The sequence below is a fragment of the Harmonia axyridis genome, chromosome 1, assembly GCF_914767665.1.
Source record: "Harmonia axyridis chromosome 1, icHarAxyr1.1, whole genome shotgun sequence".
Classification (NCBI taxonomy): Eukaryota; Metazoa; Arthropoda; class Insecta; order Coleoptera; family Coccinellidae; genus Harmonia; species Harmonia axyridis.
This window is the reverse complement of record NC_059501.1, coordinates 86,055,652-86,082,583: the sequence shown is the minus strand read 5'-3', so window position 1 is coordinate 86,082,583 and position 26,932 is coordinate 86,055,652. Positions and strand designations below refer to the sequence as shown.

Here is a 26,932-nt window from a genome sequence, read left to right as displayed (position 1 = left end):
TTGAGTTTTTCCCAAGGTTTGGAATATTGCCGAAATTGCCATCAAAAAAGCTATCTAATGATGCAATAATATACTGGGTGTGCCATTTGAAATAAGGAAGTAGAAGTCTGAAAATATTTTAGAGAGAAAGATTATTGTCTTAAACCCCGATATGCAAATTTTCAGCTCAAAATTATGATTAGTTTTCCATAAACGTCTAATAGGCCATCCCGGTGAATCACCCTGTAGAACTTAACGTCTATCCCACCAAATCCATTACAATCCTCTCCAACAGGTGAACGGAGACAGAAACATCGACGGTACTGTAAAATTAAGCACGATCCGCGAAGCAACCTGTGCGATAGAATCGTTCACTTGTTCCACTAGAACAGAATGCAACATGGCTTCTCGCCTGCTCGATCATTGAAGTCGCCGTCTGTCATGTCCGTGTAAAATCCGGGTTTTCGCGTGTTTTTGTGCTGGAAAACGTGGAAATCGAGTGACTCTCCGTCCGGGAAAACTCATCGACCCTAGTGACGCGCCGAAAAACGCACCTGACATCAGTTTTCGGGCACTTGTTTGGCCACATTAGGTGAGTGGATATTGCGTGCCTACTTTGATGTATACTGTTGGATCGACAGTTTATTTATTTTGGCGAGGTGTTTTTCTACGTCGATTGGTGGTTTTTTTCTTTAAATTTTTGATGAATATTTCGGGATTATTGTTATACACACTTTTTGATTTATTTTTTGAGTTGAACAGTCGAGTTTTGAATTCGATATCGGTGAATCATTCGAAACAGGATGTTTTTTGTGGAATAATGGAAATGTTAGATGAATGTGAATCGGAAACAAAGAGTTCACATTGCCTAGAATATTTCAGTCTATTATTTAGCTTGATTATATTTCGGAATCATTAATTTAGATATAGAGAATTTTACCTGTAACCTCTTCTTAAGTTTTTACCATTATCTTTTTATGTATGTATTTATTAGGTAGGTAGTCTAGAATTTAAGAACAAGGTGAATTTCATAGACACGTTGTTTATAATTTCGAATTATTGAGATTAAATCCCTACCTTAATTTGACAGAATATAGATATCAATTCACTAAAGCAACTAAATTTGAATATAAACATTAGCACTCATGGATTAAAATCTGGAATTATGCAATGAGCCAATATTCAAAATTTGGTGTTGTTTGCTTCTTGGTCAGCATCTGAATGGATGGCCATCCCGAATTTTTCTCAAAGAATTACTCGACGACTCAAAGTTCTCAGGACCTCAAGTTACATTTTGTGTTGAGCAGTCAAGTCTCAGAGTAATAAACATATATAGAGGGAGCTTATGTCATTTTCAGTAAGCAAATTGTGTCCCCAAAATGAACTATCAAATTTGACATGAAGCGCGCAGAAATGAACACATATTAGTGATACGATATTCCACTCAATTCGCGAGTTTCTCCACGAAGAACGCACTCCTATGTCCCATAGTGAATCAACGTTTCATATTATTTCAGAATATATTGAAATAAATACCTGAATATATCAGAAATTCAGAAAACTAACTTCAAGGCGAGCAAAAGTTGGCAAACCTTGGATTTCAGCAGGTAGATACAGAAAATAATGAATATTCTGCTTATTATAAATTCGAAAATTAGGAGAAATATCGGATTTCAAATATTCAAATTTGCAGGTTTAATCATAATCACTCAAATAAATATATTTCATTCAATATAATATAAGTACATTCATAACGATATACACTATGTCCGTAAAGTATGGAACAAATTCATTTTTTGCTAAACAGACCATTTTAAGAAATAATCCTGAAACACATCGATTTCTGATTTTAATTCACCGTATTTTAAAATTATAATCTGATATACAGGGTGAGTTACTCTCGAGTAATGACGTCACCGTCATTTTTTTTTAATGGAACACCCCCATTTTGTCTCAATTTTCCGATTACTCTAGCTGAACTGTTTCCAAAATTGTATCACATGTTGATTTCAATTGGTACAGGGTGGACAAAAATACAATAGTTTTGTGTGTGCTCATAAAGTAACGCATAACATTCTTTATTAGTTAAATTAACAATATTATCAAAAATACTTAGTGTCTAGCGGCAATTGGTTTGAATGTAACACCCTGTAGTTTGTTATATTTTTAGATTAATAAAAATGTATTAAAATAAGAAATAATTTGTTTCATATTCTGTCTGCTAGACCACAAGTACCAAACATGTTTGGAAACAGCTCATTTTTATTAATCTAGAAATGTAACAAACTATAGGGTGTTACATTCAAACCAATTGCCGCTAGACAATAAGTATTTTTGATAATATTGTTTATTTATCGAATAAAGAATGTTACGCGTTACTTTATGAGCAAACACCAAACTATTGTATTTTTGTCCACCCTGTACCAATTGGAATCAACATGTGATACAATTTTGGAAACAGCTCAGCTAGAGTAATCGGAAAATTGAGACAAAATGGGGGTGTTCCATTAAAAAAAAATGACGGTGACGTCATTACTCGAAAGTAATTTACCCTGTATATTAGATTATTATTTTAGAATACGGTACGTTAAAATAAAAATCGACGTGTTTCAGGATTATTTCTTAAAATGGTTTGTTTAGCAAAAAAATGAATTTGTTCCATACTTTTCGGACACAGTGTATAGGAGAATTTTGAATTTGAAAATATATCACAATCCGACAACGTAATCTAACCATGTTGAGGACTTGTAAAAATTGCGTATACTTCCTCTATCTTTGTTTATTACTCTATGAGTCAAGTTGATGAAATCTGCAGACCTGACATCAGTATTTTACTCAATTTTTTTGCTCTCACGATACCGTCGCCATTGTTGCTGTCCACAGAATTAATCGGCAAGATTGAAACGGAGAATTCTCAATGAATTCATCTACTGGAATGTAACCCACGGGGCAGGTCTGTATAGCCGATTGTTGTTGTCATATTTTACAACCTCCGTCAATCCAATAAAATATTCATCGTAGATTGATTGCATAATCACTCATTTCCATTGATGCTGACTATTTTTGGATATGATTATTACATACGATAGTGATAAAAATTACTGGTGGGCGCAGCTAATGCTTTTGTTTCTCTTGCTTCGGCAGTTGGCAAGCATGCGGGCAGTAGACGAAAAGAAAAATGTCAACAAAAATTGAATAACAAGCAATTTGATACCATATCAGTGGGTTTCAAATAAACATAGATAGAGGGAGCATATGTTATTTTCAGTAAGCACATTTTGTCCCCAATATGAACTATCAAATTTGACATGAAGCGCGCGAAAATTAAAACATATCAATAATACGATATTTCACTCAATTCGCGAGTTTCTCCACGAAGGACACACTTCTTATGTTTCATAGTGAATCAACGTTTCAAATTAACTCAAAATATATTGAAATGAATACCTAAATATCAGAAATTCAAAAAACAAACTTCAAGCGCGCCAAACGACGTGAAAAAACCGATGACACTAGGAGAGCAAAAGTTGCCAAACCTAGGAAATCAGCAGGTAGATAAGTACAGAAAATAATAAATATTCTGCTTATTATTAATTCGACAATTAGGAAAAATATCGAATTCCAAATATTCAAATTTGCATGTTTAATCGGGAATCAATCAAATAAATATATCTCATTCAATATAATATACATTCATAATGATATAGTAAAATTGTGGATTCGAAAATATATCACAATCCGACAACGTAATCTAACCATGTTGGGGACATGTAAAAATTGCGTATACTCCCTCTATCTATGTTTATTACTCTATGAGCCAGCCTAAAGAGCACAACTAAACTTGATAAGACAAGCCAATTCCAAATTCTCAAGAAGTGATAGCAAAGACTCCAATAGCCAATATGTTAGACGATTTCTTTCAGAATTGTTTAGTATACTACCTATATATATATAGGGTGTTTTTTTCGAGATATATAACTTTAAGTTGGCATTACTGTTCAAGATGGCGACCGATTTACCAGCTGTCAAGTAATTTATTCTCAGTTTGGTTTGGCAATTCCTCATGATTAGACTCACGCGTGAACAATGCTTGCAAATAGTGCAATTTTATTCCGAAAATAATGGTTCTGTGGGGAATACGTATCGCGCACTACGTCCACTTTATTTTTTTTAGCGATGAAGCGCACTTCTGGTTGAATGGCTACGTCAACAAACAAAACTGCCGCATTTGGAGTGAAGCTAATCCTCAAGTGTATGTCGAAACACCGTTACATCCAGAAAAACTGACTGTTTGGTGCGCTTTATGAGCTGGTGGAATCATTGGTCCGTACTTCTTCAAAAACGATGATGGCCAGAATGTTACAGTCAATGGTGATCGGTACAGAGCCATGATTACTAACTTTTTCATTCCTGAATTGAACAACCATGATGTCCAGGAGCTGTGGTTCCAACAAGACGGCGCAACATGTCACACAGCTCGTGCCACAATCGATTTATTGAAAGACACGTTTGGTGACCGCCTAATTTCACGTTTTGGACCTGTGAATTGGCCTCCAAGATCTTGTGATTTAACACCGCTAGACTACTTTCTGTGGGGCTATGTAAAGTCATTGGTCTATGCGGATAAGCCACAGACCCTTGACCATTTGGAAGACAACATTCACTGTGTTATTGCCGATATACGGCCACAAATGTTGGAAAAAGTCATCGAAAATTGGACGTCCAGATTGGACTACATCCGAGCCAGCCGTGGCGGTCATATGCCAGAAATCGTATTTTAAATGTAATGCCACAAGATTATCTAGCGGATAAATAAAATTAATGTCAATCGAATAATGCATCGTTGTTTTATTGCAATTTAAAGTTTTATAGCTCTAAAAAAAACACCCTTTATATACTCCCTCTATCTATACCTATCACTCTATGTTCGGGATATATCGCATCAATAATAGAAATTTTAAAGCATAGAGTAAAATTTGTAGTGTTTTTTTACGATCGCGTGTATCTCGATGTATAGATTTAGAAAGATCTGTGTCAACCGATCATAGAGATTTTTTCTAGAAACGTCGAATATTTCGAATCCATTTCACGGCTTGCCTGATGTTCAAGTACCAAATAGTTATTAAAACTGCGCTTTTATGTCGAGACCTAGCAAATTCAATTCTGCTTTTCCATTTCGTTCCCGCATTAGAAATCGCACATGAATCATCTTCATTTTCTCCTCTGGCGATTTAACAAGTTATTTCTTCATATAATGCGACTGTACAAAGAAAGTTGCTCGATATGCGTTGTCAAGGAACGTATCGAGGAGTTCCCAAAGTTCGAAAAAGGTTAGGATTTCTTTTAAAACGTCATCCGAGAATTCTATGACATCACCAGACTTGATTGGTACTCTATGCCCGATTCAGGAGTGCCACCTTTCGTATCAGCGACCCAGAAAACTATAGAAATTTCTGCGTTCACATATTTCTATGTCCATTTGATAAATGAACTAACTTCAGATTGGATATTTGCGACCCTATTCATATTTTTTTTTAGTTATTCTCTAAATCGAAGAGACGTCTAGTGCTCCACCTGCAAGGCCACAATTTTCCCTTATAAAGCTCAAAGGAGTGCACGGAGACCGTCTAGGTAAGCCATGCCTCAAGGTAAATGAAATCGAAGTGAAAGTAGCATTGACCGTAGATTGGCCTGTGTTTCATCCATTGAAAATTCCTCGCGTATTTTCAGCAGCCAGTGGACAATCGCTTGCGAAATCCAGCTTGATTTTGAATAATCTATACCCCGACTCAATATTTCTAAGTTCTATTGGACTCCAAAGGATCTATGACCAAAATTCTATGGTTTACGATTGCATTGATTGATTTCAAACTTGTCTATATACTATATAAACATAGATTATTACTCTATGTTAATCTTTGTCAGTTTTTACGCAATTGAACGAATCTATGACCGAAATTTCGATGGTTTGCGATTGTATTCAATTTAAACCTGTCAAAAATACGAATACCATTTTGAATACTTCGAATTTTAAATTTGAACTTTGGCTTTTGGTAACGGTGAATATAAGGATAAGAGGTGAGTGCTTTTTGTGATATTAGTGCATAAATATGCTGGTGCATAGCTATTTAGATATTGGGAAATTGTTCTATTAAGTATTGGGAAATTGGAATGCTGTTTGTTTATGAAATCATTAGTGTCAACAATCGTGCAACCAGGTCGATAAAAGTAATAGGAATATTTTCGAATTGTAAAGGTTTCTAGTAATTAATAATATGAATTGAATGATTGGCTAATGATCGGAGCAATCGACGCCGGTATTATAAAATAAAAAAAAAATCGAATGATAACAGATAAGTACGAATTATACCTCATCTGTAATTTATTTTTAATCTGTAGATTTTTATGCACATCTTATGAAGATAAATCTCAATTTTAACCTTTCTGGTTTGCCTTTCCAAAATACACTGAGCAAAAAATCAACGCACATTATGGAAATCTCAAATTTATTCTACAACTGAAGGTGTTCTCAATGATAATTATTTTTATCAGAATTATGCATGATTATGTTATCAACTTTCAACGTTTTTCTTCAATACAGATGTTTTTTTCCAGCAGGAATGAAAAAAGATGAGATTATCAGATTTTGAATGTATTGGCTCCATTCTGAAATCAGTTGTTCTCGATCAATTCTAGTGATCAATAGTTTTTCTTTCGTTTGATTTTCTACACTCGATCGCTATGCAACGCGAAACACGCAATTTGACCCAAGAGGATTGTGCCCAAGCGGTAGTTTTGCGAGAAGAAGGGTGAACATACACAAGAATCGCAGAAAGGTTTGGAGTTTCCCATACAAGTGTGTCCAGAATGTTGCAGCGATTCAGGGAGACAGGTATGAATGTCCGAAGACCAGGACAGGGTAGACCACGGGTAACAACTGCCATTCAAGAACGTTACTTGAGAGTTTCTTCGTTGAGACAACGGTTTGCAACCGCTCGCCTCCTTCAAAATCAGCTTGAGCAAACTCATGGGGTGCAAATTAGCACTCAGACAATAAGAAATCGCCGCAAAAATATGATTTAAGGCCTCGTGTCGCGGCAAGAGGTCCAGCTCTTACCCCAGCCCATCGATGGACGCGTTTGGATTTTGCGAGAGAGCATATTCATTGGGAAGAGGCTGATTGGGAAAGAGTTCTCTTCACAGATGAGTCTAGATTCTGCCTCTACCATTGTGATCGACGTTCTCTTGTATACAGACGTCCACATGAAAGATATGCTCAGTGCAATTTCCTGAATACTACTGGTTTCGGGGGAGGATCGATTATGGTATGGGGTGGAATATCTTTGACTGCTCGCACAGACCTAGTGGTCGTTGATAATGGAGCTATGAATGCTGATAGGTATATAAGGAACATTCTTGAAGAGCATGTAGTGCCATTTGCCCCAATCATTGGTGAAAGTTTCATTTTTATGGACGATAATGCCAGACCCCATCGTGCGCGCATCGTTCAGGAGTACCTTGAAGATGTTGAAGTCTCTCGAATGGAATGGCCAGCAAGAAGTCCAGATCTCAATCCGATTGAGTAGGTTTGGGACAACCTCAATAGAAGGCTGAGAAGTTCAGAAAATCATTCAGCTACTCTTAATGACTTAGGAATCCAACTCAGAGAAATCTGGGAAGGATTAGATCAGAACATTTTAAGATCACTCATTTTGAGTATGAATCGTCGTTGCCGAGCTGTAATTAACGCAAGGGGTGGAAATACCAAGTATTAAATCACTTATCAGCATTCCAGTATTTTGAAAATTGTTTATTTCTCTTCTTTTTCATAAGATTCGGTGAAATCCTGAATTTTTCTTTCATTCAATGTGTCTTGTTTCGTTCAAAACCTTTCCGAGAGAACATAAAAAATGAGTTATGAAGTCAATGTAGAGTTAACTTTCATTAAAATTGAGATTTTCAGAATGTGCGTTAATTTTTTTGCGCAGTGTATTTTCAAATCCACAATTTTACTGTAATGTATATTATATTGAATGAAATATATTTATGTGAGTGATTCCCGATGAAATATGCAAATTTGAATATTTGGAATCCGATATTTTCCTAATTGTCGAATTCAAAATGAGCAGAATATTTATTATTTTCTGTATCTACCTGCTGAAATCCAAAGTTTGGCAACTTTTGCTCTCCCAGTGTCATCGGTTGTTTCGTGTCGTTTGGCGCGCTTGAAGTTTGTTTCCTGAATTTCTGATATATTTATTTCAATATATTTTGGGTCAATATGAAACGTTGATTCACTAGGGGGCATGAGAAGTGCGTTCTTAGTGGAGAAACTCGCGAATTGAGTGAAATATCGTATCACTGATATGTTTTCATTTCAGCGCGCTTCATGTCAAAGTTGATGGTTCATGTTGGGGACAAAATCTGCTTACTGAAAATGACATATGCTCCCTCTATCTATGTTTATTTGAAACCCACTAATATGGTAACCTAACCTACAATTTACGAAAACAACCACAGATAAAAATATCAATGTAACTAACTATCAGCAGAAAAAAAAACTTAATTACACCTGTAAACAGAGCATCGAACGACAATGTCCAAGGAAAACGATAAGTGAAGGCGATAAGACTGCACATTTTGCGCCGGCCAACATGCATAAGTCGATGTCGAACTCAACACGTCTTCAAGTGACTTAATAGATTTAATTGGCGCATTTGCCCAGATTTCGAACATTTCTCGTGTCTTGGATATGCAAGACAGGCCATCGAAATGCAAGACCGTTACTTCTTCCGTCTGGCGACAGAGACGGAAGCTGAGCAGACGCGAGTAAGAAGAAGAGAGATTTCGAACGAACATCGTTTCCTGGAAAAGTCAAGAAATAGGATAATAACAGAGATTTATGGTTTGAGTCTTGTGTGTCTGTGGTTCGTTGGAGGTTTTGCGGTGTACTGAAGTTTTTTTAATCGGTTGAATAGAATTAGATTGGTTGTGGCGTTGTGGAATTTTAAACATAACTAGATATTCGTTATTTGTAAAGGGTGTTTTTTTTAGAACTATAGAACTTTAAATTGCAATAAAACAACGATGGATTATTCGATTGACACGAATTTTATTTATCTGCAAGATAATCTTGTGGCATTCCATTTTAAATATGATTTCTGGCATATGACCGCCACGGCTGGCTCGGATGTAGTCCAATCTGGACGTCCAATTTTCGATGACTTTTTCCAACATTAGTGGATGTATATCGGCAATAACACGGCGAATGTTGTCTTCCAAATGGTCAATGGTTTGTGGCTTATCCGCATAGACCAATGACTTTACATAGCCCCACAGAAAGTAGTCTAGCGGGGTTAAATCACAAGATCTTGGAGGCCAATTCACAGGTCCAAAACGTGAAATTAGGCGGTCACCAAACGTGACTTTCAATAAATCGATAGTGGCACCAGCTTTGTGACATGTTGCGCCGTCTTGTTGGAACCACAGCTTCTGGACATCATGGTTGTTCAATTCAGGAATGAAAAAGTTAGTAATCATGGCTCTATACCGATCACCATTGACTGTAACGTTTTGGCCATCATCGTTTTCGGAGAAGTACGGACCAATGATTCCACCAGCTCATAAAGCGCACCAAACAGTCAGTTTTTCTGGATGTAACAGTGTTTCGACATACACTTGAGGATTAGCTTCACTCCAAATGCAGCAGTTTTGTTTGTTGACGTTGTCATTCAACCAGAAGTGCGCTTCATCGCTACACAAAATAAAATGGACGTAGTGCGCGATACGTATTCCGCACAGAACAATTATTTTCGAAATAAAATTGCACCATTTGCAAGCGTTGTTCAGGCGTGAGTCTATTCATGATGAATTGCAAAACCAAACTGAGAATAAATCGCCATCTTGAACAGTTTTGCCAACTTAAAGTTATATACCTCGAAAAAAAACACCCTTTAGAATAGCTTGAACAACCAATCGAATGTAAAATATGATTTGATAGATATGAAGTATGTGCTGTTCTTTCTCTATTCCTTTTGGTCGTTGGTTCTCACTCTAATCTGACCAAATTGTAGTTATCTTTGCTTGCATAATCGAAAACAGATTTGATGTCGTTTTCTATCTATGTAATCTGCAGTCTATATTGCTATATGGTGCAGGGAAAACTACACGCTTCAAATTTTGAAGCCACCTATTTATTTTTTCTTTTTAGCTACCAAATTAACATTTTTTTTTAACAAAAAGGTGTAAATGATATGTTTTAAATGAATACTTAATTTTCGTTCGAAGGATCATTCTCCATCATTTCTTATTTGAATTAACTCTCAACAACTGACGAAGTTCTAAACACTATACTTTACCGGTAGAACCGAAGAGCTGAAGAAGGATCCTAAAAATTTGGATACACATGCACATAGGCTTTGTTATTTTTTTTCCACGAATTAGAAATCAAAATTACATTAATCACTAGAGTCGCAAACTTCTACAATCCTCCAACATCGCCAGAAATTGTCTATCGAGCTCAGCTGCGGCTATCTTGACGGCTCTACCAATCACTAACCGAAAACTGTTCATTTCAGAGCCAGCTCGGACCGGGGAGGCGTCAGAGGTGCGTCAATGCGCCGATGCGCCACATGATCCATCCAGCATCGAGCGGCGGAAGATCAAAGGTACCGCGCGGCCATGATTCAACAGAGCGGCTACAAGGCCATGTACCGGCCGAACTTTTACGAGAGTACGTGCCTGCGCTGCAACGAGACCGTCTACCAGGTGGACAGGGTGGGACCGCTCAAGGACTTCACCTTCTTCCACAGCGGCTGCTTCAAGTGCGCGGTTTGCGGTACGAAGCTGACGCTCAAGACCTACTACAACAACCAGCACAGGCAGGAGGACAAGGAGGTGTACTGTAACAGTCACGTGCCAAAGATTGGCCCAGGACATTTAGATGGGTCTTCGGTTGGTATCAGGTCGGCCTTGAACGTGCCCAAGTCGACCAGTTTCGTCAATGAGCAAATCAGAGGACCAGGAAGGGGTGATGTAGAAGGTAAGGTTCAATTTGGTGAATTTACACTCGTTTAGCATGGGTTTCATTCATTATTTTTACGGATTACCCGCAGAAACTATTCAAACTCAGTTGTCGAATGTCGCTACGTTACGGCTGCACATAGTGGCAACAGCGCTTAGTATTGGTGTACAACTTTGCTTCCAGATACTCAGCAGTGCAAAAAGTAGTTCGTGAGCAGTGCTCGTCACTACGCTTAGGCACATTCACATCATTGCTGTCCGGGGAAGAATGTCAGATTAGGCCGAATGCCAAGAGTTGAGGCGACATATAGCGTCAGCCGCGAATGCTGATAAAGGGCCAAAGTTATTTCGAGATGCAAAGAAATCGGCCATTCTGAGATCCGGCGACTCGAGAATAGATAGACCGTAAATGACCCTGAGGTCACTAACCAAGGGACAGTTTCTAAGGATGTGGTCACTGAACTGTGGGCGACCACATGGACAATGTTCCTCTTCGACCAGACCCAGCCTGAACAGATAACCTTTGAAGGGACCATGGCCTGAAATGAAACAGGCCAGAGGGAATCTTGGGCGGAACCAAGGGTTGTTGGGAATAAAATGAACAGAGGGGATCCAGTCTAAGGTACAACGACCCGAGTCAGACATCTCCCAGTCCGACTGCCAACAAGAAAAGAAATGGCGCAGTGACACATCCATGGACCGACGGATCGCAGAGGCCCTACCAGGGTCGTCCAAGGACACGGATGGAATGTAGAGCTCTCCGAAACGAAATTCAAATCCTCTCCTCAGAAAATAAGCTGCAGCCCAGTGCGGGTAAACTACCCGTCACAACTTGAAGAGAAGATGTGACTGCAGTTCGATACGATCGAAAAATAAGGAGGAGGAAATGCCGCTGTGCCGAAAGAATGACCCGTCGGACATGGGAATGACCCAGGCGGTGATACCATGCGGAGGCGCAAAAATACCTTCATAGAAGATGATCAGAGACCGAACCTGATTACCTCCTAGTGCTCGTCGAAGACTTTGCTTCCGTCGTTTTGCAATAGGTGGCTGTAGCGGTAAGTGATAGTCGAAATAAATAGATCGTAAATGAGCTTAGGTATTTGTAAACAGAGCGCCATCGAAATATTAGTCGATTTGTGTCTGTATCATAAAGTTATTCTCGATTAAACATGTCAGCTTACGAGCCAAATTCTCGTCATTTGCGGGAGATTTGAATTTTATGCTTTACTATGAAGAAATATGCCACTCATCGAATGCTCTTAAATACCTATGGCGAGACCGCTATTAATGAAAGAACGTAACGATAGTGGTTTCAACTCTTCAAGAACGGTGATTTTGACGTCGAAGACCAGCATGGTGGTGGAAGAGAGAAGGTTTCCGAAGATGCAGAATTGGAGGCGTTATTTGATAAAGACTCGTGTCAAACGCAACAAGAACTGTCAGGATCATTGTGAGTGACGGAACAAGCCAAAACGCCAGAAAGTCATGGGAATGATTCAGAAACAAGGAAATTGGGTGCCGTACGTGTTGAAGCCGAGAGATGTTGAACGGCGTTTGTTTGCTTGTGAACAGCTGCTTGAAAGGCAAAGACGGAAGGGATTTCATTGGAAAGGAAAAATGGGTTCATTACAACAATCTAAAGCGCAGAAAACCATGGCGATATCCCGGACATGCTTCCAAGTCTACGGCCAAACCTAATATTTACGGTTCAAAGGTTATGCTCAGTATTTGGTGGGACCAGTTCAGCGTAGTATATTATGAGTTGTTGAAACCGACTGAAACAAGCAACACAAGGAGAGCTATGATAAAGTGATTTAACAACATGACAGTGCTCGAAATGGAAAGTCCTACCCACCGGACTATCACTTATTTTGATCAATGGCACACGGCCTGGCTGATCAGCACTCCCGGTCTGAGATTTGAACCATCACAGTCTCGTCATTCTTGTAGAAATTTCGTGCACTTTTGTTCTCCTAAAAAGTCATTTTGTCCTTTTGAAATGGTATTATTCGGAGTATCAACCCATCCATGGGTGCTCTTCTCATTAGTATTCACAGAGGAAGTACCCGGTACCGAATTCAACACGAAATTATACCAGGTTGAGTTTTTATTATGCGGAATGTACAGTGGGTCATGTTTTATGTATTTGTGTTCGATGCAGTTGGTTCGACCAGCTCCACGGGTACCTGGCAGTTAGAACAAAGTGGGTATCTACTTTGTTAGACTGAAAATCGGGCTTTGTTTCAATTTTATGATTGCTGAAGGTTATGATCGTCAAGGAGGTGGTTGTTCAGAGATATTTAGAACTTATAAATCACTGAAGTTTAATTTGAGTGGATCATATAGGTTATATTGCAGAGGAGGTATTGATTTCCTTGAAACATGTTCAATAAGACATATACAAGAAATATTCGGAACCCAAAAACAAGATGTTGTAGCAATAAATGGTATACGACTGTTCAACTTTCCTGTATGTCAAATATAATAGTTATTTATAATACAAGTGCAGAAGGCATTGATATTCTTCCACGAGTTCAAAATTCAAAAACGAGGCACGAAGTGGCGAGTTTTGGAATGAACGAGTGGTAGAATGAGCCTTCTGTACGAGTATTATACATTATTTTCTCTAATTCATTGCATTTTCATTGAAATTAATGAAATATTTCCATAAATATATTTTAGTGATTTTTGAATTGAAAAATGTTGGTTGGCAAAACTGATTTCTTTAAGGCAAATTGATGAATTGACAGATAAAGCCGTGGCGGAAAGTTCGGAGTACCAACATAGAATAATAAAATATAACCATGAAAACTGTGCGTTTCTGATATATTCTCGCACGATTTTGTTCTACAAGATGTGGAAGAATGAACGGAATAACCACAGAATTAGAGAAAATAATGACTGTGACTGCCGTACTCATACTTATATTAGTGATTGAAGTAGTTCAAAATGAGAGAGTATATATGAAGAAACATGACTGTTATTCATCCAAAGAAGACCTTAACATGAGGAGATCTCGGCTTGATTTTACACCAGAAAATTTACTGGACTAAGACTCTACACCAGACTTCTTCTAGCTTATAGGAACCTGGAGTTGAAGTGCCCGAAAAAAATCTGTAGACACAATTAGTATCTCTATATTGGATAATGTCTATAACCCAAATTTCGTGAAGCAATCACCAAAAACAAATAAGTTGTACAAAAAAAATCGCGATATATAGTTTTTTCGAGATATCTCGGGAACCAATGGAGATATTTCGAATAAGCTCACACCAACACACTCATCCCTAAATAATGCAACTTTTTTGAAATTTAAGCCACCTTGCGAGTGTATGAATGCTTGATTCATATAAATCCGGCCCGAAGGACCATGAACGATTGTATGATTGGTATATTTTCACTGATTCGTATGAGTTCGGCTTCCGAAGGACCACGAACGAATGTATGCTTGATTGCTTGATTTACCAAAATGATCATCCGGCCCGAAGGACCATGAACGAGTGTATGAATGCTTGATTCGTATAAATCCGGCTCGAAGGACCATGAACGATTGTGTGAATGCTTGATTCGTATAAATTCGGCTTCCGAAGGACCATGAACGTTTGTAATGTTTTTGCTTGGTGGAATTACCAAAATTGCTGCTTCTTGTTCGTAGGTCTGTATATTGTTATAATAGTAATAACTTGTGAATACCAAGTGAACCTGATGAATACTTGTTTAATGAATACTTGTTGAATGAATGGCTGATGAATACTGAATTATTAACTGATGAATACTTGAATTATTGAAAGCACTCCCTATAGGTGGGACCATGGTGCGAGAAAGCATCGAGTAGATTCACATTAGTTCTTCTTCTTCCTCTGTAAGCCTTAACACTGCCTTTCTAACGGATTTCGATATCCCTGTAGTGGCCCTCTAAATAGTTCTAACCCTGAGTATCAGTACAACCTTTTTTTAATGGAATGAAATAAAATTCACTTTATTCATTTTTCGATTTCTACAGTCGTCCACGTCCGTACCACAGTCAATGGCGTCAATTCTCACTCCCCCATATCCACGAACTACGCATCTGACAAATATACGTCGCAGTACAGCCCCAACAACTACCCACCGAACAACATCCACAACGACTCCCCAGGTTACCAATATGGACGTTTCGACGCCAGCGCCCTCCACATCGCACACGCCCTCAAACAGACGGAACTGCAGAAATCCTACAGGCAGTCTAGGGAGAAGCCCATCGACTGTTATTTGGTGAGTTTGTTAGCTTTTTATTTATTTTTTTCAATACTTTTTTGTTTTTATTTTTTATTTTTTCATCTATATTTTCTGTTATCTTTATTATTATTATTCACTGAATCGGGGTCGTTTCGGCTCTGTTAGCCTTCCGGGAGCTGCATCCAAATTGATTTTTCGTTCTTAACTCTACCTATTCATACAAACCCAGAGAGGCCGACGATACGGTTGACGAAACCGATAAAATCCTTAGGAGCCTTGGCTTTTACTTCGTGAGTATCCAGAACTGACTTTCCCATGTGAGTGGTTCTTAGGCCAGTCAGCCATGGTCATTTGAACAATATGTGTTCGGCTGTTTCTACTTCCTCTCCACTGAGCCTGCTGATCACATCTGCTGACTTACCCATGCGGTACAAAACGTATTTGCACATACAGAGTCCTGTCAGCAGTCCCACCATTACCCGAAGCTCAGCTCGTGGTAGCTTCTAAAGCTTCCTGGTATAGGCCAGTGAAAGCAGGACGAATTTCTTTGCCTGAGCAAGACCCGGATTAGTCCTCCAGAGGGGTTTTCTATTCTCCCACTCCCATTGCTGGACCACTGTGTTAAAGATCTTTATTCAAGTAAACAGTGTGAATTACAAATAGTGCAAGTGTATATAGGACACAATTCAATGGTACATATATCACAAGGTAACAAATGAAATGTAGGCAGTGAACAACGGTATAAGTGAAAATCAAAAATTGTCTCTGATAACGCTCAACGGTTCACTCTCACACACTTAGAGCGGAAAAGGCCATAATCCCGAACACGAACACATGCAACACGCACAAAAGATCAACACGCTCTGTGGATCTTGCCAGAGGTGGCAAAAAATGAAATGCTAATCCCACGCTCTGCGACTGACATCTTTGTGGATGGAGCATCCTCCTCGTAGAGTTGTCATTACGAGGTCCCTTTTAATTTGCGTGGTGTCTATTGAGAGGGCTTGCAGAAGGGCACTGCTTTCTCGGCACCAGAAGCCCCTTGCTCCGATGATGAAGGGTAGGACTCGGATGCTCCTGCCAGGATTCCTTGCCGCCACCACCTCCAACAGCTCTGGCCGATCATATGTTGCTCTCTTCAGATGATATGTTTCAGAGAGCGACCTAGGGGCCTCCCATGACACCCCCACGTCTGAAACTATCACATCCGTACCTTTAGTGCCGATCATATCGGGCTTGTTGAGCCTGCCTCTGGTGTCCCTGATATGAGGCTCCTCGACAACCTCCCATCCCTTCTTTTGGGCTGCATCGACGATCCTCTTCACGACAAAATTGTGTCTGTTCATCCGCTTGGTATGGCCAAGTGGGCATTGCTGGAGCATATAGGAAAGGGACTCCACCTTACCGCAACCAGCTCTGCAGATCCTGGATTCACGGGGGCCATACGGCAGCCCTCTCGTGGGCAGCGATTTAGTTCTCAGCTTGATCGCTGAGATATAGTCCTCCCCTGACCACACCATCGGCGGTGAATGAATGTAAAAATTTGAGGCACCGTCGTTTTCAGCTTGCCCTGTACCTCCTCCATAGAATGATATTGGCTTTTTCCAAGCCCACAGAAGGGCTCAAGACCAACAGGTGTTATCCTTGATGCATTTTTTGAAGTTCATCAACTTTTTCGTTTCGTTTTGATCAATTGCTTTATGGTGTTACGGCACTCCCATGTCCGACCTCTGAGCTATATTCCAGGGACCTCAGCGTGGCCTGGCTACCCGTAGTGATGTAAATATGCGCCACTTTGTTGCTACTTTTGAGACACTCTTGGGCGCAAGTATAGACAGCTAGTGTCTCGGTTTGCAAATAGAGCGCTCACTTCCCAGGGATCTAGATATCCTCGTTTTAGGCCCATATACCCCAATACCTGTGCCTCTTTCTGATTTTGATCTATCGATATTCCATATGGAGGACTTTTTGTCCAAGCGATTTGCGAAGTTCATTGCACTGAGACGGTCAAAAAGGTTTCTGTTATCTTCCTTTTGTTTACTGTTCCTTCTTTCTGAACTTTATTATTTCATCCCTATTTACATATAGTTTTAATTTATTATTTATGGACATTCTTGCTTAATTAGCAGAGGTTTTCCATTGTCTTTGAATAAAAAACGTTCTAATCTAAATGCCATGTAGTTTCGATAAGATTCAATTGAGGTTTGGCTGAAATATCAGAGATTAAATCATCAGTACCTCCATCTATTGGTCAGTCCAAATACATTCCGAACCGAGATTGCACACAGCATAAAAAGTTGATCCTTTCCAAATTTAATTAACATAATTCTGCATATCCTGGTCGGTTTTTATCGTCTTAAAAGTCAATCGAACAGGTCTTGATTAAGCCAATCATTTACAGCTGGCCTGTAAAGTGACTTTGTTATTTAGATGAATTGAGGCAATTACTTCTGGTCCAGCGAAGAAAGAGAAAGGTGCAAAGGCAACGTTATCAGTTGCGTTGCGATTTTGCAAATCGAAAGTTGTAATGAGATGTTCGAAAAAGTATTGTCGTTTTGGGTATTCGTGAGGACACACAGGGTTGAGATACAGTGGAGAAGGGTATGTTGAGTGCAACACTGCATTTTGAATTTATTAGGTGCTAGTGATGTTGTCCCGTCAGAAATTTCACACTCGTTTTGGTGGCATAATTTATTTTGAATATTTGAAGATCGTGTAATTATAATAGATTTAATTTCAAATAACATTCTCAAATTTATATGGATATTCAGATATAAACACCTGGCAAATATCTATCACCATATATCATATTGTTATCAGGCAGTTATTATGAAAATTCTTTGAAATTTCTAGCAATCTAACTTTGTCATTTTGTGTCATATGAAACAATGTGCAGAAAGATCGGTAGCGTAAGTAGCTCCGCTACTGATAGGTATCAGTTTGGTAACGTTAGTATTCTCTGATGGACGGGTTGCTCCTTATCTTGACAACAATAGGTTCTGTGGGTCCTTCTTGAAGGTTACGTTATGATGAGAGACAATTTCCTGTTATAATATCGATTTTAATTTCCAAGTTTGCTTTCGGTATTATTACTTTTTTCTTCTTCAATGTATGGGAAATTTATTCAGAGTAACATTTCAGAATTTTAATAAACGTATATGTTTCAATTTTTATTATGGCTATATTTGAAATTTAAATTTCGTCCAAAATCACTGTCACAACTGTTACTAATGTCAGTTACTCAACATGTTACAAAAAAGTAGCATAAAATAAATTCGCTACCAGAAATGGCGACCGCTTCGTAGCGGAAGCTGATACAATGCGTTTAGCAGAAAATTCATGGAATATTGACAACTGTTACACAACTCTTGAGTCTACAGAACGCGACCAATGATGATCGTCTTTGTCGAAAGCACCAAACTGAAGACACCACATGTAGGGTATTATCTCTGTAATCCATAGATGATTGGATGATATTTGACACAAAATTAAGTAGTTTGATTGGTTACTACAGTTAATGGTGGGTTTATGCACCATTCCTAAGAACTAAGGATTAAGAATTACGAACTAAGAACTAAATCTAAGAATTCAGTGGAGTTTATGCACTCTCTTGTTAGTTCTTAGTTAAGGAATGCGCATGTGCTCGAAATACTTTCTATTTGTTCTATACTTTGATGTTTGGCATTGATTTGATTGTGAAAAAATTAAATTTAATTTTTTCAGATACACCTAATACTTTTCATCGATAAACACGAATAACAGAACATAAAATGATAGAAACTGGTACTCGTTAATATTGAAATTCTATGCGGCGCACGCGCACTTCTATATTTTACCTGAGCCCTTAGTTCTTAGTTAAAAGTTGGTCAACTTTCGGTGGATTTATGCACCAGTCCTAAGAACTAAAACTGAACCTAAGAACTAAGACTAAACCTAAGAACTGAGAACTAAGAATTGAATGCTAACAAATCAATGAGGGCGTTTATGCACGTTTCCTAAGAACTAAGAACTAACACTAGCAGGCCAACTGTTAAGTAAGGATTAAGGGCTCAGGTAAAATATAGAAGTGCGCGTGCGCCGCATAGAATTTCAATATTAACGAGTACCAGTTTCTATCATTTCATGTTCCTTATTCGTGTTTATCGATGAAAAGTATTAGGTATATTCAAAAAAAATTGAATTTAATTTTCTCACAATAAATATCAATGTCAAACATCAAAGTATAGAACAAATGGAAAGTAGTTCGAGCACGTGCGCATGCCTCAACTAAGAACTAACAAGAGAGTGCATAAACGCCACTGAATTCTTAGGTTTAGTTCTTAGTCCTTAGTTCATAGTTCTTAGTCCTTAGTTCTTAGGTACGGTGCATAAATCCACCATAACATTAACACTAGAAATGGTGGATTTATGCACCGTACCTAAGAACTAAGAACTGAACCTAAGAATTCAGTGGCGTTTATGCACTCTCTCGTTAGTTCTTAGTTAAGGAATGCGCATGTGCTCGAATTACTTTCTATTTGTTCTATACTTTGATGTGTGACATTGATATTGATTGTGAAAAAATTAAATTAAATTTTTACAGATACACCTAATACTTTTCATCGATAAACACGAATAACAGGAACATAAAATGATAGAAACTGGTACTCGTTAATATTGAAATTCTATGCGGCGCACGCGCACTTCTATATTTTACCTGAGCCCTTAGTTCTTAGTTAAAAGTTGACCTGCTAGTGTTAGTTCTTAGTTCTTAGGAAACGTGCATAAAGGCCCTCATTGATTTGTTAGCGTTCAATTCTTAGTTCTTAGGTTTAGTCTTAGTCCTTAGTTCTTAGGAACGGTGCATAAACCCATCATTAAAAATTATCTCAACAATCTTTCTATCCGAATTCAGTGGCGCGCCACAGCGAGCTGCGCCAGCTGGATCAATAAACTCCTTCGATTCTTGTTTTGTTTATTCGCGAAACCCATCGATGGATCGATTGCGTCATCTAGTGAGGTAAGAGAGTCGAGCTGTGTGTGGAAACCTTACTGGGTTGAAGGCAAGAGCAAGACCGTAACCTCGTGGTTATTGTCGTGGTCGTCTGTATAGTGAAAGCTGTGGGCAGAAGGAATCGATGACTGACGTTATCGGTACTCGATGAGTCCGAACATCTCGGAAACGCTCTGGCTATTTCCGAATTCGGACAAAGATGCCGGTTATGAAAACGAGGGATCAATCCTTCAATCCTGTGGCGCAACCGTTCATTCAGCCTCACCTTGTAGAACGAAATCGTGCGGGAATATCTCAGTTCCACACAGAATTCGTAGTTATACAGAGTGTATCAGTTTAAATCTTTAATGGGATGTTCTCCTCGTTGTCCTGATCCGGAAAATGTATAATATATACCTCTATCTCGATCCCCGAAAGAGAAAAACAGGGTGTTGAAGTTCACAAGAAAAAATCATTTTTATGCAGTAGCTTCCATAAAAAAGCTTGAATTCAAACGAAATTTAGCATGCCTGAGGGCTATTTTATGAAGATATTGGAGATCTGTCATAAATACACGTTCTGATTGGTTAAAAATCACATGTGTGGAATTTTCAGCGAAATGACCTAGTTCTTATAGTTCAGGAGTTTTTGTATTTACGGACGGATAGAATCGAATTTGAGGCCGGATTCGTTGTAAGTGAGGTGAACCTTATCGTTCTGAGACAATGGACTAGTTTAGTGATGTTGATAATACTATATTTGATACGATAGAATCAAAATATAGAGCAAAACTGATAAATTAGTGGAAAAATTTTGAAAATCCGTCAATAAATGACTGAGAAAGAGCTTATTTAAATTTACGTATTTTAGCGCGGAACGTCTTTGGTCTGTGACGTTACGGCTCTTGCCTGTGATCGCTACACCATAAATTACGTTTAAATACTTAGCCGCGCCAAGGCTCTCGCGCCGTTTGTAGTTGTACAGTGTAGTTTTAACTCGAGTTTTGTTTTTATGTCACCATAATGGAAGAAGGCTTCGTGAAAGGACAAAGTGACAATTTGCCTAAAATAGATATATTCGCAGTGATGGAGTTTTTTCTTCGAATCCATCTTATGTCAGTGCAGAAATAAAAGGAGTTAAACTTTTCAAGTATCTACTTTTGAGTTTGCTTCATCATGGTTCAACTTATAACGATGATTTATTTAAAAAAACGTTTCATAAACAGTTTGTAGTTGAGTACTGGTTGTTGAAGTCTATCAATGGCAAAACATATTTATGTGAGGAGTAAAAAGTAAAAAGAGAAAAAAGTAATTTATATGTATGTATATACTATATACACTCTGCGAATACCAATCGTCTAGTGTGTGACGTCACGACACTTACACGTACTATGAAATTATTCTTCCAAGCGCAACTTCAAAGTCCCATAACTTTTTCATTTCTAGAGATATTTCAATGATTCTTCCACTTTTTTGTTTTATTTTACTTAAATTTTTAGAATTAATCCTTAACAAAGAAATGAAAACTAGTCCATTTCAGTTGCAAAATTGAAAAGTTATCGACATCGCTCTGTAGGGAAACAACTAAATCTAATAACACTACTACATTTCCTCTACATAACTAAAAAGACAGAAAACAATAAACATTCGCGCACATCATGGGAACCTCGACCGTCTGAAGCAACGCGGAATGACATAAGAGGATCTCACGGAATTTTCCGCAACGTCGAGGGAAAGCCACGTTCCGTCATCATCAGAGTATATATATAGGTATAATTTAAAAGTTCATTGTCTGTATGAGCCGAACGGCCAACTGACCTCGATCGAGACTCTGTTAATTACGGAGGTTCCGTGAGTTTCCTCTCGAATCGGAGGCATTTCCTCCTCCCAGAGAAGAGGAAGAACGGTAGGTTCACAGAGAGAGCCACCGATCCCACGAACGCCACTTAGCATAGAATGGAATACCTAACTGGCCGCGTACTGGTACAGTTCTAACAGGCCAATTGAAAAGTCCCCGGTCTACCACAGTTAAACACATTTCTTTTTGGCAAAATTCGATTTTATTATTCAACATAGTTGCCTTCGAGGGTGATACAGCGATTATAGCGATCTTACAACTTTTCGATATCATTTTTCTAGTAAGATTTGTCTTTCGCTTAGAAATAGGCCTTAGTTTCGGCGATTACTTCTTCATTGGCGCTGAATTCTTTCCAGCGAGCATTCTTTCGAGGTCTGAGAACAGGAAAAAGTCGCCGGGGGCCAGATCTGGCGAATACGGTAGATGCAGAAGCAATTCGAAGCCCAATTCTTGCAATTTTGCCATTGTTTACATTGATTTGTGACACGGCGCATTGTCTTAATGAAACAGCACCTTCTTTTTCTTTAAATGGGGCTATTTTTTAATGATTTCATCCTTTAAATTAACGCGACATCTGCCGACAGCTGAATTTATGAAAAGATCATTTTATCGATGAAGTTCATTGAAATTTGACGCGTAGATTTTGAGATATCGAAATTGAAAAAAATAATTCATCAATTCACAAAATTTCGATGACCACAGCATCCTCTCTGTGAAAAATAGGGCGTTGTGTCAAATTTTTGGCGTCTTTCAACGTCAATCCGAATCTCCAATTCTGCAACGCTAAAAAAAGATCCACATACTGGCGCATTCGAAGGTACAACTTACAGAATCTGTAGAATCTTAATACGTGGGCAGCAAACCCAAAAACGGCAAAATGCCGAATTTGTCGCATCAAACGGAGGATTTAACAGTTCCGAACGAAAATTTTGAGTCACGATCCTCCGAAAATCAAGTCTTCCCGCGAAACGAACCGAGAAATACAGAAATAAATCTAGAAGATCGCGTGGGCGAAATCCACGAATCCAGTTGACCATTCTGGGACGAAGAATCCTTGCGGCAAAAACGCAACCGAAGCAGTGGGCGTAAATATTCGATCCTTCAACGACAAAATGTATATCAGGTGTAAAATATCAATGAACGGATTTTAGGCGGAATGGTGACGTATTATTCAAACTTCATCCCACCAGATTATTCGATTATTTCAAGCGTAATTCTCATTGCGCAAGAAGCCGATAAAAGCCGTGCTGATTTGTCTTCAACGGAGTGTTCTTTTGATCGTTAATTTATGTATTAAGGTCCTTCTTTTGATCGTTGTCAATCTGGATTTTTCAGTTTGAGATTATATGCTGGAGCAGGCTTTCCTTGGAAACTCGAAGATGATTCGATTTTTCTTTCTCGATGTTTCAATTTTGATCGTTAATTTATGTATTAAGGTCCTCCTTTTGATCGTTATCAATTCGTATGTTTTAGATCATATATGCGGGGTTATTTATCTGAAATCTTCTTAGAGGAGCATGCTTTTCTAGAAAACTTATGATTTTCCCCTCCTGATGGTTAACTTTTGATCGTTAATTTATGAATTAAGTCCAAATTTTTGATCGTTAATTTTTCAATTTTTAGAGAATATTGAAGAAAGTTTCTCTGCAAAAACCTAAACTTTTTTATCAAAGTTTTCTCATCATTAATTTATGTATTAAGGTCCTCCTTTTGATCGTTGTCAATTTCGATATTTCAGATTCAGATTATATGCGAGAATCTTTTAAGGGGAGTAGGCTTTCCTTGAAACCTCAGAGATGATTCGGTTTTTCTTTCTTGATGGTTCACCTTTGATCGTTAATTTATGTATTAAGGTCCTCCTTTTGATCGTTATCAATTTGTATGTTTCAGATTATATGTGGTATTATTTATCTAATCTTCTTAGGGGAACATGCTTTTCTAGAAAACTCATGATTTGCCTCTCCTGGTTCACTTTTGATCGTTAATTTATGAATTAAGTGCAAATTTTTGATCGTTAATTTTTAAATGCTAGAAAATAATGAGAAAAGTGTCTTTAGAAAAACCTTAATGATAGATTTATGTGAAAAGCCGTTTTTTCTATCAAACTTTTCTTATCATTCATTTATATATTGAGGTCTATCCTTTTATTGTTAATCTATGTATTAAGGTCTACCCTTTGGTTGTTAATTTTTTATTAACGTCTTACTTTGATCGTTACTATGAATATGGCATTTTTTGAGAACTAAATAATAATTTGCTTTTACTCTCATTGAGTCTTTTCGTTGATCATTAATTTATTTATAACAATAGATATAATCCAGATCGTTAATAGTTTTCATATTACAGAAGATAGAGGAGATTTTTTGTGAGGGAGCCGTCTTTTTCAATAAAGGCAGTTTTTATCGTTAATTTATCTATTAAGGTCCGCCCTTTCCTTGTTGATGTATGTACTAAGGTCTTTTCGATCGTACATTTATGAATATATACGGTGTGTTTCTGTTTCACCTGAAATGTTTTTAGGATAGACACACAACCACATCTGATACTAATTATTACTCTCATCATTTTACAGGACCGAGATGAACAGAGAAGATTAGAAATGAAACACAGAAAAGAAGAAGATGATTTGTACAGGAAATTCCAGAGGCAACGCGAAGAAGAGGAAAGAAGAATAAAAGACGAAATAAGGGTAAAAAAATCGATAATTTTCCTTATTTTTCTAATATAACAAATTTTCGTCATTCTTGAATTTACCAAATTTTCTCTAGGACGAATGGGAGAAAGAACTGGAACGGTTAACGCATCGTTTCGAGAGGGAGATGCAGATGAAGAGGAAGAGAGACGACCAGAATATACTCACATTGAGGCATCAACAGGAAAAGGACGATCTGGAGAAGAATATGACTTTGAGGAGGGACAAAAAGAAGGAATCTTTGACCAGAAAAATGTTGGAACATGAACGGTGAGTAGTTTGTGGTTATTTGATGAATTTATGTATTAATTATCAGTCGAGATAGTTGATAAGAGTTTTAAATCAGAACGTCTTACAAGATTTATGTATTAATGCAGAAATTTATTGTTAATTGAGACTATTAACAATATACTCTACTGCTAGATTGAACAGAATTATCAATTCAGAATCGATATAAACATTTATCGAATTAAATATCTGATTAATGTTGAACATCTCAAATCATTAATAAACACGTTTTAAAATTGAGAGAATCCCTTATTAAAAAATATTCATCCAACAAAACGAACTGAAGAATATTATATTTCTTCAATTTATATATTTCAGCACTCGTTTTATGATTGTGCTCGATTTCTCAAGACATTAACATATTAATACATAATTCAAATGTTATAATTAATGGAAATATTTATTTAATCGAACCAATTTGAAAATATTTTGAGATGGTTGATAGCTTTTCTGATAAATTTTCAATATTTTATTTGAGCTTGTTTTTGCAGAAAAGGTATGATTCTAAATAGTAAATATTAATTTCACGAAGTGCATTTTTTTAAATTCAAGCAAAAATTTATATTTCTCTAATTAATTGTCTGTGGCCGTCATGCATTAGTACATAAATTGATCATTAATAGCCTCAATTATCATTAACTTATCAAACCTAACCTCCAAGTAAACTGTTTCGCGAATTAAAAATTTCTATTGGGAATATTTGAAATGTTGCACCTCTCAATAACGTCTGAAGTGCCGTGTCCATCGAATTTAAAATACAGAAAGTATTCTCTTGAGTCAATTGCTCATAAAACATCGAGTCCTCACATAATTCACGGTCGAGTTCTTCACAGAGAACAACGCACTTAACTATCTGTTACTTTTCCTCATAGATGATTGGATTTTCAGGTTGGAGCTTAATCAGTCTGAGAAGTACTGGCGTGTTATCTTTCAACGTCGATTGAATTAATTCATTTCTAATTTATGTATACGCGCTTTCACGAAGTCATTGTCTCGTATACTTCCACAGGTTGTTCAGAATTTTTTTTTCTTCAAGTTATGAAAGAATGTTATTTAACTTTTGTTTTTTACTGAAAATTGGGTTTATTATATTGTGGCTGATTTTGATTGGAGTTGTGGGGTTTGTTGTGGATGATACTATGCCGATATCAATACATTCCCATATACAGGGTGTTCTGATTTGTTTCCGACAAACTGAAACGGGTGATAGATCACGTCATTTTAAGCAAAAAAGTTCCTATGAACATGGGTCCGGAAATGCTTCGTTTCCGAGATACAGGGTGTTGAAGTTGAAAAAATAATTCGCGTTTTCTTAAAAATCTTTCGACTGATTCCAAATAATTGCATGCAAGTTGGTACATAGGGTTTTTTGAGATGAGAAATTCAAATTTGTGGTCGATTTGGTTGTATTTTCTAGAGGGCGCTACTGGCCCCTTTGTCCCCTTTAAACCGTAGCAACTTTTCTGTGCTACCCTGTACGTCATTCTGGACTAAAACAATCGATTCCCCCGACTTTTCTAGTTAAAAAAGGTATAACTCATTTAAGTTGCTAGGGGCAACCGTTTCAGAGAAAAACGCATTTGAAGCCAAATCCATATTTTTGTAATCTCTAAAACATGTAGAAACAAATTTGTAATAATTTTAAATTAAATATTTTTTAGAAGTAACAATTTAGAACAAAACAAAATAACATAATAATTTTTAAAGGTGTTCGAAATGTCCACCGTTCTGTTGAATGCACAAATGACATCTTCGAATAATTGATTGTTTTACATTCAACAATTGTTGCGGCAATAGATTTAAAATGGCTATACACAGATTTAAAGTGTGTTAAGTTCAGATGTCATTAATTATAATTATAGTTAACTAAGTTAATAGCTTATCAACAAATACAGTAAATT

At 37.6% G+C, this 26,932-nt stretch overlaps 1 protein-coding gene across 2 annotated transcripts in view; it reads left to right on the top strand.

The window, feature by feature from the left end:
• Positions 1-292: 292 nt before the first annotated feature.
• The window catches only part of LOC123681292 (hillarin), a 38,656-nt gene continuing 12,016 nt past the window's right edge, over positions 293-26,932 (top strand). Inside the window, exons 1-5 of one of the 2 annotated variants that reach the window (XM_045619616.1) lie at positions 293-571; positions 10,557-11,020; positions 15,008-15,258; positions 24,624-24,740; positions 24,820-25,013. In XM_045619616.1, coding sequence (XP_045475572.1) covers positions 10,660-11,020; positions 15,008-15,258; positions 24,624-24,740; positions 24,820-25,013 — 923 coding nt within the window. In that variant the 5' untranslated portion in view covers positions 293-571; positions 10,557-10,659. Of the gene's footprint in view, positions 572-6,038; positions 6,058-10,556; positions 11,021-15,007; positions 15,259-24,623; positions 24,741-24,819; positions 25,014-26,932 lie in introns of those variants that run through there. The other variant, XM_045619626.1, reaches the window with a different exon arrangement.